The sequence below is a fragment of the Bombus terrestris genome, chromosome 11, assembly GCF_910591885.1.
Source record: "Bombus terrestris chromosome 11, iyBomTerr1.2, whole genome shotgun sequence".
Taxonomy (NCBI): domain Eukaryota; kingdom Metazoa; phylum Arthropoda; class Insecta; order Hymenoptera; family Apidae; genus Bombus; species Bombus terrestris.
In genome coordinates, this window is record NC_063279.1 from 18300179 (window position 1) to 18316037 (window position 15859).

A 15859-nucleotide genomic window follows, 5' to 3' on the forward strand; every position below is an offset into this window, starting at 1 on the left:
AAATTACATACATAGAGTCACAGTTAGTTGCGCGAAAACTCGAACCGTTATCGCGATAATTATCATTTTTAAAAATTTTCTTCGAGCGTTCCGCCGTTGCTTCACACGATTTTTTCCGATTCAACGAATGAGAAAAGTATATCTGATAGCAATTCGTTATTTTTTTCGTTCTTTTTTATATACTTTTTCTTCTTCTTTTTTTCTATTATATTCTTTGACTCGAATGCACCCGGCGCCTGGCGCCGCGTTAGAAGATCGTTTAGAGTCCTTTGTACGGACTTGTAATAAATCACTCTGAAACTTCTGCCGGCTACTGGAATCAATTACACTACCTCTCGATCATTCTCGACCGTGTTCGATGATATCGTGTATAATAATAGGCAAAAGTTGCAGAAAGAATCATCGCGAGCAGAGATTGCGTATTCATTCCTTCATTGGCAAATTCTACGTATTTTTGTTACCGTCCTAGTCTCGTCGAACTATTTTATCTATCTCTGTTACCTATTTGCGGCATCGTGATCGCGATTACTTGTTCCACTCTATGTTAAAGCGTTCTTCTCCTCCTCGACGAAACGAGCTCTATCGCGCGACCTCTGGCGTAGCTCAAACGAAGCAGGATGTAAAGCAAAGAAAAGAATTTCTAGAAATATACGTTGATAGGAGTAACCATCTGGTCGCATTGAAAATAGATCGGCGGAGCGAACGTTTCTATGCTATAGAATTTATCAAACTCCTCTTCGTTATTGCCAATACGAACAAACATACGTACGTTGTATATCGGATTAGTCAATAAGAATCTTTCGAAATCCAGATCTCGCTTTCTTTCCTTTTCTTTCACGGAGGGAAAAGAAATAAGGAATTCAGGTGAAAGATGGAGAGGTTATCCTCGATAACGATGAAATACATTTAGTTGTTAAATCGCGTGTTCACCTGAACGGAGCCGCAATTTCACGGACGTCGCTTTTACTTGGAAATATATATTAGGCGCGAAATATGTACGAGGTGTCTTGCAAACAAATAATCGTTCGTTCGACCGAGTCATTATCATTTACGAACATGTTATCGTATGACGCAATTAGGTATGTATATTTGAAAATTTGAAGAGAGGGAAACGTTCTTTCACTTGTATTTATTTGAATGGTAAAAACGCGTTTGAAAGAGAGGATATCGAGGAAATTTGAGCGCCGATTCTTCCGCGAATCGGAAATCAAGATATTTTAAACGAATCTTCGATCTTAAATCGATTAGGCTCAGCAAGCTCGTTTACGTTTCCTTCTGTTCGTTTCTTTTCGTTTCGCTTCGTTTCGCTCCAATTCGTTTTATTTCGTCCCATCTCATTTCGTTTCATTTCGTCCCATTTCATTTCGTTTCATTTCATTTTACAATCTCGTGAGCCGCGATAGGTGCGGGTGACAACGTATATACAAACGTACGACGATACCGTCTCTAAAGTGTTTCTATACATGCTACGTATGTATATATTTATATATGCATGTACTTATATATACGTATGTATAGTATGTATAATGTTATTATACATAATGCATTGAAATCGCGATCGCAGTGAGTTTAACGCGGCCAGGTGGACGCGTACACATATACGCATATACTTTCGTATGATTTATTATTTCCAAACTTGCTAGTTAGCGAATCCAGAATACTTATGGATCAGATTTATACTTTTTCTTTCTTTTTACTTTGCTTATCGTCGATTAAAAGGGGATGCTATTTCTCGATTATTACCGTTATGGTATATTTACATAATATTATACAAGTAATGAAAAACGCGTTTCAACCAACTGCAATTTCCAAAGTAATATTGTCGCGACCCAACTAAATTCGTATTTCAACTATAATCGCCCTCGCGTGACTTTGCCACGCTTTGTCGTTAATCCTCGAACTAGCGTAACCAAATCGAGATCCATTTCGAGACAAAAGGAAAAATAGCTAAATTTGATTGTTGCAGAAGCAGGCGAACAAGGTATCTCTTTTGATTTTATTCATTTACGCTACAAAATAAGCGCGATTTCGGTTGCTCGGAAACCAGTCGTTTCTCCACAAAATTACCGATTACCTTAGGTAAGCTTCGTTCGTTCGCTGTCTTTCTTCTTTCGCCTTTCCTTGGAATTTTTTGGATTTTGCTCTATGAATACTCTCCCCCTCTCTCTTTCTCTCTTTTATTCTTGAACACAGACGATAGAATAATCGACTAATTTTCTAAATACACAAGTAAGGTAGAAATACGTAGGTTTGAAGACAAAAAACGATTCAACGGGTAGAGAACAAACTATTCCTGGGTATCAGTGGAAGCAAGTTGTTCGATGCTGACAAAGAAACAAGGCAAGAAGATCCGTTGGCAAAGCGCCAGTGATACTAAGATGGAAACAGTCCGGTTGGAAAGGGAGGAAAGGCGTGCCTGTCGTCGATCAAAAGCAGGAAAAAAGAAAGGAAAGCAGATTTAGCCGATTGGAAGACTCCGAGTAGAGAATTTTCTTTATCATTTGCAATTTTCGTAGAAGCAACTTCTTTTACGAAGCTGTTGTTGTAAGAAAGTTTCAAAAGGATAAGAAACGGAATTCTCTTGGCCAATAATTTACCTTACTATCTTTCCTCCTTACACACGGCGAAAATCATTGATTTCAAACGATCACCGAGCAAATAGACAGAGGGAGAGAGATCATCGAGGCAATAGGCAGAAAGAAAAATTGTTTGATCGGTCGATTCTTTGATGAATCGATAACGCATTCTACGTACATGTATATATGTCTATCTGATATTTTGGGGAATATCGTATGTACACACACAAAATACACGCGTGTACGTGTACGCGCGCGGTGTCATTCTACTTACAGTAATAGTTATTACAGGTAATTAGTGATTAAATCTTAATTAAAACTTAGCCTGCGTTCGTGCAAGTTTCCTTTCTACTGTCGCGAGGAACACGGCAGATGGCGAGAACGGAAGAAAGAAACGCACGGTTTTTCGAGTTTGCTCTTCGTTTACTCGGGAATGGCGGGCGCTTCGTGCTCTTCGATTTCCTCTTCGGCTGATAGATCGTTCGTTCGGCCAGCCGCGGTTCCTCCTTTGACTCTAGAACTGTCTTCTCCCCGTCGCCGTTTCGACGGGATCTGTGTACGTTTTCGCAGCGTTGTGTTAATTTCGCGTTTATCCTGTTGACGTTTCGTCATGCTACGGGTAAGCTGAATATTATTTATTTTATGTATGCGGAATCGTGCATCGTCGTGTCCTCGGAATCACACGTTTGTTCGCGGTTCACTTCTAGGAAAATTGCGTTACACCGTTTGGAAGATCTCGATGTAGAAAATGAGACAAAGGTACACGGAGAATAGTGGCCTGCTGGAAAAGTCGTCTCCTGGAAGAAAGGATTACAAATTCGACGCTTGCTATCGCACTTGGATTCTACAAAAGTAACGATAAAGAGGAGAGAGAAAGGAGCGGAGAAGAAAGAGAAAGGATTACGAAACGCAGAATGGATAGGAATTGCTCCGTTAGTGGAGAGTTTAGGAAGTGGAGTTTTGAAACGCTAAGGCGCGACCTTCGTCGGTAGCCGTGTTGGAAGAATAGAAGCGTATTCTCGTGTAAAATCGATGGCGGAGCCGCGAGGAAAATAGAGCGCGTGAGATACACGTAGGAATGCACCTCCGATACGGCGAGAGCGCACCTGAACGCGTCCTGGCGGTCGTTTAATTTCGATCGCCAGTTGGTACCGCAGTCGGAAGGATTTTAATACGACTGCGACGAACTCTGCATTCGCTGTCGCGCCATAAAATTTTACGACGTTCTCCGCGCGTCCTTACGAACAACCATCATCGTAGACGAAGCGAATGAAATCCAATATCCTTTCTTGAGCGTTCGTACGAACGATAGATCTTATCCGGAGAACAACGAAGAACGGTTCTGCAGTTTAGAATCGTTGGCGAAGAAACAACGTTTCGCCTTCTTTCTCCTATCATCTTAGCGATGCCATTAACTGATAATTTTGAAATTGCAAACAACCGTCCTTAGAACAAATCCGCCACGTCGACCATCCGTTTCTCTTGTACCACGAACGGACCATCGATCGAGCATTCTATCCGCGTAGTCAATGTCGATCAGTTTGCCGCTGATAAATTAGTCGCGCTGAACCGAATGCAATTTGCAATTCTGTCGGGACTCGATGCAGAGACCGCCATGATTTCTGTCAATTTGCCATCGATGCAACGTATCGACGTGTACGCGCCTTGTGCGCAAATGTATTGTACTTCCGATCACCGAATGGGTCAATCCGCTTTTCTTTTTCCAAATAAATCGAGTAAATAAAAACAGAGATATACGTTTGTATTTGTGGGAACGATCGCGTCTGGAGTTGCGTCGCGCGACGAACGGAACGACGATCGTCGAGGAGATTTATTCGCGGCGATCGCTACGATAATATCGGACGGATGTTCCAGGATGGCCGAACTGTTGGTCGGTCCTACGGCGTTTAAATCTCCGCAATTTGTACGAATGCAATCGACTCTGCAGTAGCTGCACCGCATTACAAACATGCGCACGTATAAGCGGCCGCAGAGTATATAGATCGAATTGCGGCTCGCATTACCGTACCTGTTGGTAGACAGTTGCAGCACCAATAACGGCAAGATTAAAAGGAAGTCGTGCCCCCGGAATGAAAGCCTGGCGAATGCGTCGACCGACGGTCCACAGAACGTTTCTACCCTTTCCGAAAATCCGTAGACATCGCGTCAATTTTTCTACAAATTTTCGTTAGCGCTAATGCGATCTTTCGACGATCATACAAAGTTCGCTGAGATAAAGGATAACGATCGTTTGTGCGATGATATTTTTCAGCGAATAGCGCGCGGATTATCCTGTCGCGGGTAGATTAAATATCTAGGGGCCGAGTGCGTTTCGCGATAACGTGCAGGTCCACGGTGATGATGTCGCTTGTAAGATAAAAGCACCGATGCAGTGACCTATATTGCCGTGGCGTTAATCAAAAACTAGAATGTACGGGAAGAGTGTGTACGCTGTGTGCCTGCCATCAAATTCTATTTTGTAGCGTATTTCTTTCCTCTCAGGTGCAACGGGTCGATCAAATTAGTCGCGCGTTACGCTGTACTCGTTCCCCGTTGATCCCCATCGAAATTCTAAGTTTCAAGAACCAACTACGAGACAGGCGAATAAATTTGCGATACCCGAGTAAAATTGCAAACGCGGAATAAAGCGCGGTACGAGCGTGATTTTACATTGGTCGCGTGAGTAGTCGCTGTCGGAGTAGGTCAGACGATTTACGAGGGACCAATTGATGGTTTTAGGATGTTGGCGTCGTTCTTACTACTAGAAGCGTCTTGCTCGACCGAGAGCGTGTCGCGCGTCGCGTGTCCCGTACCTGGAAACGTACGGTACGCGTAGTAACTTTCGATTCGGCGCGTACGTTATATCTTTACGATTACTATTTTCTCCATGTATTGCGACTCCGCCAACGATATCAACCACGGTCGCGTTCTCGATTCGCGAGGACTTTGTCGATCGCGTTCTCGAAAGACTGAGAATAGAGGAACGACTAAAATTGGAGAACGATAAAACGACACTCGTCGGTGATCGATTACGTCGATTCAAGGAAATCTTCGAGTCCTTTGTCTAGCGTATAGTTTCTGCCGCGTCCCCTCCTCTAAGGGACGACGTAGATTTGTCTCTCGATCTACAAGATCTTTCTCACTAGCGAACCGGTGACAAGACGATCGTGTATAGTGGGTCGATCGAGCGCCCTCCGCTGCATTGATATGTGTCTGTCTCGCTTCGAATCGCCTCGAGATATCAACGAACGATGCCATTGATTCGTTTACACGCTTTAGAAGGTCGTCGATCGTTTCGCTGGTCCGTATTCGCGTTCCATTGGCCTCTTCCCGGACGATCGAGAACGATCCAAAGAGTTAACTGCGGAAGCTAGACGAAGCCCCTGGGGTCGATCATCTCCGGCACATTGTTCGCATCCGATTGAATCGCGATCCTATGACTGAACAGGGTACCGATTAGCAGCAGGCTCAACATCAGGAACAGATGTCCTCCGTCGGTTACTCTCGTACCGCTACATGCCATCTTCTGACTAAGTTCCAGTTTCGCTGCAACAGAAAACAATGAAAAATTGCCTTACATTCAACGACGACGATGACGCGACGGTACGCTTTCGATTTTTAAACATGTCACGAGAACATATAGATGTACGCAGTATGAATAATATTAATAGCTCGTTACAAGTAACTACCAGTCCCCTGAACAACATTTCATAAAACGTTCGGAACAATGGGACCAAGGAGATAGATGTGAAAGAACGAGCGAAAAATTCGTTCCTTCGACGATGAAACTGCATCAATCCAACAAATATGAAAGTAATAAAAGAGAGATGCTGCCTCTGCTGCGTTCGACGGTCGCCGAGAGGACGTGAAGAGCGTGCTTTGATAACGTGGATTACGCAACAAAGAATTCGTTTAACTTGGCGCGGAATGACCGGTGCGTCGCGTGAGATGTTGTCGTTACGACTGGTAGCCGAGAAACTCGATTAAAACGGATAATAGTTGTCGTTCGTATCGCTCGTCGACCGATTAACCTTAGTTAATCAAAGAATTTTCCCGCGACAACGGCGTCTCTTCTCTTCGAGACTTTCACTTGGATTCGTTGGGTTTCGTATCGGTTGAATTGAAATTGCACGCGCATCAAAGTCGTGAGTCGCGTAGATTGCGCGTTGCGTTTTTCTATATGAGAGTCGAAGGAATCGGCGATTAACGGATCCACGCATCTCCGTGGCTTTGTGGACGATGATGCATGTATCAGGTGTACGCACACGTGCGCACGTTTGCGCGCACAGACGTGCCGCGGCGGCATCGATCCACTTTGCCGAGCGGCCAGTTCCACCCCCGCACCCTCGTCTACCCTGCTCGTCCGTTCGTTCGTTTCGTTCCTGGGTGCCGCGATCAAAACCCCTACCTTTCGTCGAGCCAGCTGCCCCTCCGACTTTATCACTGTTTTGTTTTCGAGGCGCGAGCACCGATCAAACTTGCCCACCAGTCAGCCCGACGTCCACCGACCCACTATGCTTTCTCCGTCCGCTTCTTTTTCCGCTTCCACTTCGTCTCCTAGCAACTTGGATGAATTGGCGTTGCAGCCGCGAACGCAAACCGACTACTAATAAAAGGGAGAAACGTGTGGCGAACACCTGGACGCGCCAGTATTCCCGGGAGTACCGATGCTCGATTTTGCGATCGATTGGAAAAGTTCTCGGCAAACTGCAAGAGGAACCGAACTCGTAATCAAACTCCAAGTTTCTCGTTCGCAATTCTCCCTCGACATATTTTCGTTTAATTACTTTGCAAGAGTAAGCGTCGTCGAGTATCGGTCAACGAATTGTCCAACAACTTTCTCAACGAACGACCGAACGATCAGCGACAAATGATCTACGAGCAAGAAGGTTCGCTTGGAAAAATGTTTATCTCCTTTCCAGTTAATTATTTGGACAAATTTACGAGCCTCGATGTAATTGCTCTCTATGATAATTCGAGCATCGACGATCGACAGCCAATAGCGATACGTATATGCTGCTGCAATCGTCAACGCTGACTATTATCGTACCGTTCTGTTTCCTCTTCTTCGTGGCGACGGACGATCAATCAGTATGTTTAGAGAGGCTACGCGTGTCATTGTTTTCGCGATCGAGCACCCGTGTACAGTAATTAATTGCGATCTATCTATTGGACAATTCGTTAGCTGTTAATGCCTGCTAAAATATTAGATATTTCCGCGGAAATATATTAAGATTCACGCGGAAAAGATACAGCTTGTGTATATATATATCCGTATATTTTAATGCATATACAAAGCAAATTAAAGAAAGAAAATAAAAGGCAAAGTAGGATAGGAGTAAAGGATACAAATGTTTGAATCAAACTGTGAAGCAGTCGTCATGCTAACAGACTATACAAGAATGATGACGCCATGATTCTATTTTTAGCAATACGAGTTCAATAATTGAGTGATACTTTATTATATAATTACCGCGTGTGCTCGATATATACGGATTTCCCTGTGTATCGTTATTACATTCAATTACTTGATGATACCCGATTAAGAAAATCATTTTCTCCTTTTTAGTATATTTTTAAATAAAAGTCACTTAAACAAATTTGTTCAACTTACATATTTTACTTTTGTCTCGATGTTTAGTCATTTCGCGATGTACATCGATTTCCTATTGTGGGATAAAAAGATTTTTCCACGTTTCAGCCCAACAAATTCAGCTAAATAGGCAATTATTTCCAATAAAACAATTGTCAATTTTTTGAAATTACGTATATCGTATTACGATCGAAAAGAAGCATGTGTTTCAAATCTCAGTTTTCTAGCTGTTCGAGAAGTGGGTGAAATTTCGATTATAAAATTCCAACTAGCCAGACGGACAGATAAGTAGTAGAGAGGTAGGTTAAATAAAAACCATCGAAATAAATTCGAAGAGTGCGAAGAATACGAAACGTTCTTTTAAAATTTTAAACGACGCGGTTACGCGTGGATAGTTCCTAATGGAACTGTCGCCGTAATAACTGCTTCGGGATACGCCGAGGTTGTTGCGTTCGCGCAGTAATTTTCAAATTTCATTCGAAACCTTCTTACTTCGTAACGTCTAGTAAGTGGAAATGATCGTAGGAGAGAGAAGCAAGAAAATTTCAGCACCTCCGCTAAGAGAAGCGAATCGATTCGAACTTGATAGTCGTAGATTTTCATATCTTTCAATTTAATCGCTTATCTGTGTATTTCGATTTTCCTCTGATATGTTTTTATCGGTGATTCGAAAATTTTCGAATAAATATCCGCGATTCGTTTTCGCTTTTGATCGATTACGCGTCCTATAGTTATCGTTATGGTCGCGATTCCATTATCGCCCGTACACGGCCAACGTCGATGTTTCGATGGATTTTGGACGGAAGTCAAAACGGTGGTGGCCAGCGTAAATATACTTTTATAAGGGATCGTTAACGCGAGATAACGGCATTATCGTGAATGTAATAGCGGTCCGATCCGAGCGGGTTCCAGGTTGGCGCCGTATCAACGGCAGTTCTGCGGCGCATACATAGATTACGGGGAACGTGTCCGATAGAAGGGTGCATTTAACTCCGTGACGTCACGGCTGCGGTAGACACCGGAATTGGTCTCACGGTTACGATAGCGTTACGCCAATGGCTCGAATTCGGATCGTTAGCGATGATGAAAATGACACCTTCGTCCGCTCCCGTCCGCTCTGCGGACTCGTACCGCGTTACCGTTACACGGTGCACCCGTACGCTGCTCGCCTAAAACCTCCGTTCATTTTACGAGGCGATAAATCCTCGTTTAAAAGCAACCGAGAACGTCACCGTGCGTGATCGATTAGGTCGACCGCCCAAACGTACAGCGGACCCGGATTACCGGACGTTTCCTCGGAATACGCGTTTGCTCGCGATCATCGGGAAATCGGCTCGCTTATCGATGATTCGTCGATGAATTGTCCGAGCCGGAACAAGGGAAAATACGAGCAGAGTGTATCTGCGGTTACGCCAATGGTTTACCGTGTAAACGAGCCATTAGTGCTCGTGACAACGACACGTCCCCGTGCTGTACACCCTCTACCTTCATTGGCGTGCGGTTAACCTTTCCAAGCTCACCGACGTAATTATAAAGCAATGCCGCGACGTCGTTGTTCTATTTACAGTGCCGATGCGCCAGACCAGAGAATCGCATCTGCCGCATATGCAGACATTTTATTTAACCGCGCAACGTTTCGTCCTAATTCTCCGATCCTGTTGCGAAACGCGACTGTCCTCCCTTACCTTACTTATCCTCGTAAATGTAAAAGAGCCGTATGTTCTCGTCGAAGGAAAAACTCGTTTACGGGTAGCTGCTCCGCGCCATCGTCGGCTAGCGAGGCGAATCGTGTTGTTTATCGTAAGGCGAATCTCCGAAAAGTTTAAAAACCTCAGACTTTGGCCGAGCCGTAGCAATCGCATGTACTCGCGAGTGAAGCGGAGCTCTGACGATTCTGTCGAAAGAGATCTGGATACTCGCTGCAGCTGCAGGCACGATGGATGTTAATTGAAAAGAGGAGAAAAAAGAGACAAAAAACAATCGACCAGGGGAGTGTTGGAAGAAGATACAGCACCGCGGCAGCAATTTTCCGCTGCACCGCCGCGCCGTTTTTATCCGTCGCGATATCATCCCCTCTTTGCTTCGTCCATCTGCCCCGCTAAACCATTCACCGGATATTCCACCGACTAACGCAGCCACCCCTTTGTATTTTCTTTTCTCGTCCCCTTTGTTCTACCATCCTATCGAGATCTTTGAGTCGCAACTGCTGACGGATTGCTCCTCGACGCTGTTCGATTCTTGATTCGATCGCGAGTAGTTTATCCGTCGCGAAAAAGCGAATAAATTCGCTGCGACCGTTATCCCTATCCTCGGCTCTCCCAGTCGCTGTGCGTCTCCTCCGTTTGCCCGCGAGCTTCTCCGTTGGAATTTCATTTTCTATCTTGGTGAGTCGATATCGTTGAATTTTCCTCGTTGAATATTTCTTATCGATCGAATTACCGTTGCTGACGCATTCGTCGCGAGTGAACGATAAAGAAACAAACACGGGCGTTCGTTCTTTGTTTCTCTTCACTAAACTAACGAAACGTCGACGAAACGTTTATCGAGAAGTAGTTACGACATTCTGGAGTTTTGGGAAGATTTTCCAAGAAACATCGTCTGAAATCGGTGCCACTGAAAATTGGCACGTCTCTCCGATTCGACGATTTCTTTGCGAATGGTCCCTGGCCAATGACGACGACGACGACGACGACGACGACGACGGTGCCGATATTGTTCGGAACAAAGAAGAAGCGGATAGAGATTATTCTTTGAATAGATATCGATGGTTGGCTCGCAGCCATTCCTTTTCCGCGACCTAACGTTTCTCCAAAGGCACGGTGTACGCGAGCTAAGCACTCTCGATTGATAGCTCATCTCGGAGTCAATGGGATACGAAATTGCTTCTCGAAGGAGAGAACTTCTCGGTAATCTTCATCCTCCGATTCTCGTAGATTTAGCCAAAATTCCATTAATCAAACGAAATTAATCGTTAAATAAGTCTGTTCGGGAATTTGCAGCGAACGTTGTCAACGGATCGGTCATATCGGACCCGAGTATCTCTATTTTGTCGACAGTTGCGCAGGGTGAAAGAATGTTCGTCTCAAGGATGTTGAAACCGTCTAGGATCGTTTAAATCGACAATCGTTGCAACATAGTCGACCTGAGATATAGTATAGTCAGCGTCGCGCTTGAATTTGCATCGTTCGCTCAGATTTGTATTGAGCGCGTCCTGTCTCGCGAAGCGTCTCACACGGCGCTCGAAGTCTACTGTTTCGCGATGAGAAATACAGGAAATCTTGTGTCTCGGGCAAAAAGCGAACGCGGACTTTTGGGCAATTACGGTGTTAGAAAAAGCCTTTTTCGGATATATAAAACGCGATCCCTCGTGCTCTCCTACTGCTGCGACGACCGATAATCGTGGCCAATAATCGAATCTGCATAATGGACGAACCGAATACGAAGGATTAGGTTTCCTCAGGCATCTGCCTGTATTTTGTGGAATGGCACGAGGCCAGAGACCAGTCGCCCCCTCAGTCAGGAAACCACGAATATCGTCTCTATTAAATTGCACTCACTTATAATAACGTAATTGGGATGGAATAATTTGATCATAGAAAAGCTGCCAAGAAAGCAATTTCCAATTTTCAAGTCCTACCTTTCGTCGCTGTTCGCTGTTCCACTCGGTTCGATCGTGAAACAGCAGAAGGAGAAATAAAACGAGAGAAACTTGAACAGAACTTGTTAGTAGAAACGATACTTTTTTTTTCAAATTCGAACGAAAATTTCGGAAAATGGTCGAAACCCGCCCGAAACAGTGCAATTCGCTTCGCTTTCATCAGAAGCGTGTCAAAAGGGCGAAAAATATGAATCGGAAAGCGAAGGATAGGAAACAGCGCGCGGAATACGTGATTTACGTTTCGTCGAAACGATTGAAACTTTTTACGCGTGACAAGCAAAAGGCTGTGGGCCGAGAAGAATTTAAGAGAGCGAAAAGTTCGGGCAAACGTTAAAACTTGGTTGGTAGCTACGACGGTCGACTGTCTCTTTCATTGGATCAAGTTCAACAATGTAGAGAAAGAGTAAAGTTCGTTCGAAAATTTCAAAAAAAGCAACCTTGATTTCGTACTTGATTTACACACGCGAATCGAATATTTCGAAAATTTCGCGTGTGTACGTATCGATAGGTAAGCGACTAGGATATTGGATACGCGAGTTGCGACACGAAATCTTCTACGCTGGCGTTCCAACGTTTGTTTCACCACGCGAAAAAGCTCGGCTATTTCATTTTGTTTTTAATTCACCAAGTAACGGGACTTCGTTAACGTACGTGGGTTAGATTTCGATAGAACGAAGACTGGCACGTGTTTATTCATCGGCGATTCTGTCTCGTTCATTCGTTGGTCGAAAGTTGAGCCTGAAAATTTTCCTTCTTCGTTCGGCAGACGATTCCTTCGTGAACCGGTATGACAGATATCTCGGCTCGAATTACGAATGCTTCGTAGCCCCGGAAGCTTAATCGAGAACGACTTGCATTCGAAGTTCGGTAACGGAGCGCTCGATTAAAATCTCTCGACCGGAAAAAGTAATCGAGCCGATTGATTTGCTTTCGACGGTCCCGAACGGCCGCCTTGAGGTTAATGAAACGTATTTTCCACTCAACAGGTGTCATAGGAGATAATCTAAATGCAGTCGAAGGGTTGAACGTTGAACGATGAACCGACCGTTAAGATAGTTGGCGCGAGCGAGAAACACGTTCGACAAATTCCGATAAACGGCAAAAGATTCGAATCTTTCGTTAGGAAATAACGCGCTGCGGCAACGCCGTCATTGTTTTTCACGGCAAGAAGAACAAGAAGAAAGTAAAAGTTACTCACAAGTAGCGGCGAGGAGTTGCGGAAGGTATTTCTTCCAAAAAGTGCACTGCCTCGCTCTAGGTCCGTTTCCGATTTCGGAACTGTTGGTATCCAACGTCAGGTATTCCTTTTTGGCGGCAGTGTGCGGCGGCCAATAGGTCTGCGTCCATGATTCGACGTCTCCGACGTTCGGATCCCTAACACGACGACAGTCAGCCGTTAGAGATGCGAAGAAAAGATAAAAACTGTGATCGCTCTTCGACTTACCCTGTTTTTGCAAAGTTCGCCCAATATCTCATCATTCTCTTGGACAAATTTATCTCCTCTGGCATGTATCCTTTCGAAGAATCCAACGGCTCGCCAAAGATGTAGCTGATTTCGTCCGCGTGCATCACACCGGTCCATCTTGGCCATGGGTTGTTCGCCGATCTATGGATTTATGGGAAAGAAATCGGGGTCACGTAAATATCGTGGTTTAGGCGAAAGCGAGCCGACATAAAGAGGCGAACACGTCCTTTTCGGACGAGTCGCATTGATCGTTTCGCCTACTCGTGATATTTACTCCTTCTTTCCGAATCGATCGGACATGCATCTCACCTGTGTTTGTAATAATACATGTAAACGGTGTTTCCCGTATCGGCGTAACGGCCAGCAAATTCGTTCACGTTGCAAGTGAATTGATAGTCGCCGACGATTTTATCCAGGGCGTCGCGATTCATGTGAGGGTCGTCCGGACGTAGCCAGTCCGTGTATTCGTAGATAATGGCGTGCCTTCCGAACTGATTGACGTACGGATTTAATTCGGTAACGGCGCTAACGAACTGTTCCCTGGTGACTTTTACATCCTCGGCCATATCGATGCGAAACAGCTCGGTGAGATAGTAAATAATAAAGTAGAAACCTTCCTCGGTGTTCGAGCCCATCATGATGTTGGCCTTTTTGAAGGACGAGGTGGCCAGCGAGCGTTGTGGCGTCTCGTCGAGAAAGGCGCCGTCGATCACGGGAACGAACGGAAACTCGCAGATGCCCAGAGTGCCCCATTCGTTCTTCACCAATTCAATCGGATCCTTAATCAGCAGACAATCGATCACCTCTTGCAAGTTGTCGCGATCGTGAGGACAACCGACAGCTTCTGCCAATCGAATGCCGCGCATGATCGACTCTTCGCGCGAGATGATGGCCCAAGGTGCTGTTGGAGAGCCAGACTGCATGATGGCTTGACTGAAGAGATGCCTGAAAGCCAGAGAAACACAGAATGGTGTCTCCGTTAAAAGTTGGCCAATCGTTTGGAAAATCGAAGCGGCCCTAAGTTCGAGACCACCACCCTCCTTGTTTTACGACGTGTATCGTCCAGCGGCAACTGACGCTCGACCACAACGATATAATCGGCTGTTCGTCGAGGGGGTGATCTCCAACCGTCTATCGCGTAGCAGCGTCGATAGCAGTAGACATGGTAGCGGCAAGCAAAGAAACAAACAAAACAACGTAAAGTGACAAGGAGAAAAGGTATGCACCTTGATAGAGGCGAAAGGAGGTGCATAGAAACGGAAACGGCGCCCGCGCTCTCTCCGAACAGGGTCACGTTGTCAGGATTTCCGCCAAAGGCAGCGATATTGTCGCGGACCCACTGAAGGGCCATCATCTGATCAAACAGACCGGCGTTCCCAGGAACATCCGACGTTCCGAAGTACAGGAAACCCAGGCTGGCGACTCGATACTGCATCGAGACTAGAATCACATTCTCCTCGGACACCAGGGTTTTGTGATCGTAAACGTCGAGGGTCGCCGATCCGGAGTAAAAGCCACCTATAAGGATGTCGCGCGATTCCATCTCTCGAAAGAAACCTCTGCTTTCCAAATAGATCACACAGACGCACACACGCACGCACGCACGCACGCATGTACGCGCAAACACGATCAATCCAGTGTAAACTAGTGTCTGCGCCTATACACGGGATTTTTCGCAGACTCTCTTTTGCATTCCATTCGGATTAATTTCTTTCACATTGAGGAGCTTCGACTTCTTTTTGAACAACGCTTATTTCGTGACGGCCGCGCGGAAAAAAGCTGACATTTGGAAACATTTTTTAAGCATCACACCGAATATAAGTAAAATCGTAGCGAGGCAACGCTCGTATCTCGTCAAATAATTTCTTACGATCGAGCACCTGTTGGCGGGATGCAACTTCCGCAGCGGTGTAAACGGCTTTCTCGAGCGTTCTTCCGATCATTTAGATGAAGTTTGGGTGAAAAAATAGCCGCCCTAAAATAACGGCGCGCGACGAAAATAAGCGTTTCTCGTTAAGAAGCGACCACCTGTAAAAGAACGTCGACCGCTGGCGACGGTGTGCTCTAGTTTCCACGAGCATGTCTAGTCTAAGGATGTGAACAGGTGTCAGCTGGAACTCACCACCGAATATCCATACCATAACAGCGGCATTGGTAGGCCTAGGCCGTGGCGCGACCACGTTCACGTAAAGGCAGTCCTCGCTCAACGGTGTGTTTGGATTCCACATAGTCGCACCTGCGAAGTCGCCGAACACCGTGTCCAGAATCTGCACGCAGCTATTCGGTAGCGTAGTTGCGTTTAGAGTCCCCGACCAACGTTCCGCCGGTCTCGGATGCCGGAACCTCAGAGCTCCTGCAACAGAATCCCGTCCCGTTTGTCTCCTCCCAATCTCTCGTCTCTCAAACGATCCAGTTCGATTCCTTTTCTGTTTTTCATTTCCTCTTATCATTACCGTTCGATTTTTCCATTACTTCTACCTAACGATCCTTTGACCGCTTTTCAGAAAAAGAGAAACTTTCGCGAGAAAGACTTTCGAGAAGAAAGAGAAAATTTCCGAGAATAACTC

At 45.3% G+C, this 15859-nt stretch overlaps 1 protein-coding gene across 3 annotated transcripts in view; it reads right to left on the bottom strand.

Annotated features, from left to right (window-relative positions):
• Window positions 1-1292: 1292 nt before the first annotated feature.
• LOC100644218 (acetylcholinesterase) overlaps window positions 1293-15859 on the bottom strand; it is a 35567-nt gene continuing 21000 nt past the window's right edge. For all 3 annotated transcript variants that reach the window (XM_012314384.3, XM_003399342.3, XM_012314383.3), the window contains 6 exons: window positions 15415-15645; window positions 14519-14810; window positions 13602-14237; window positions 13272-13433; window positions 13026-13201; window positions 1293-6122 (listed from right to left, as the gene is read on the bottom strand). In XM_012314384.3, the coding sequence (XP_012169774.2) occupies window positions 5947-6122; window positions 13026-13201; window positions 13272-13433; window positions 13602-14237; window positions 14519-14810; window positions 15415-15645 (1673 nt within the window). In that variant the 3' untranslated portion in view covers window positions 1293-5946. The remainder of the gene's footprint in view (window positions 6123-13025; window positions 13202-13271; window positions 13434-13601; window positions 14238-14518; window positions 14811-15414; window positions 15646-15859) is intronic.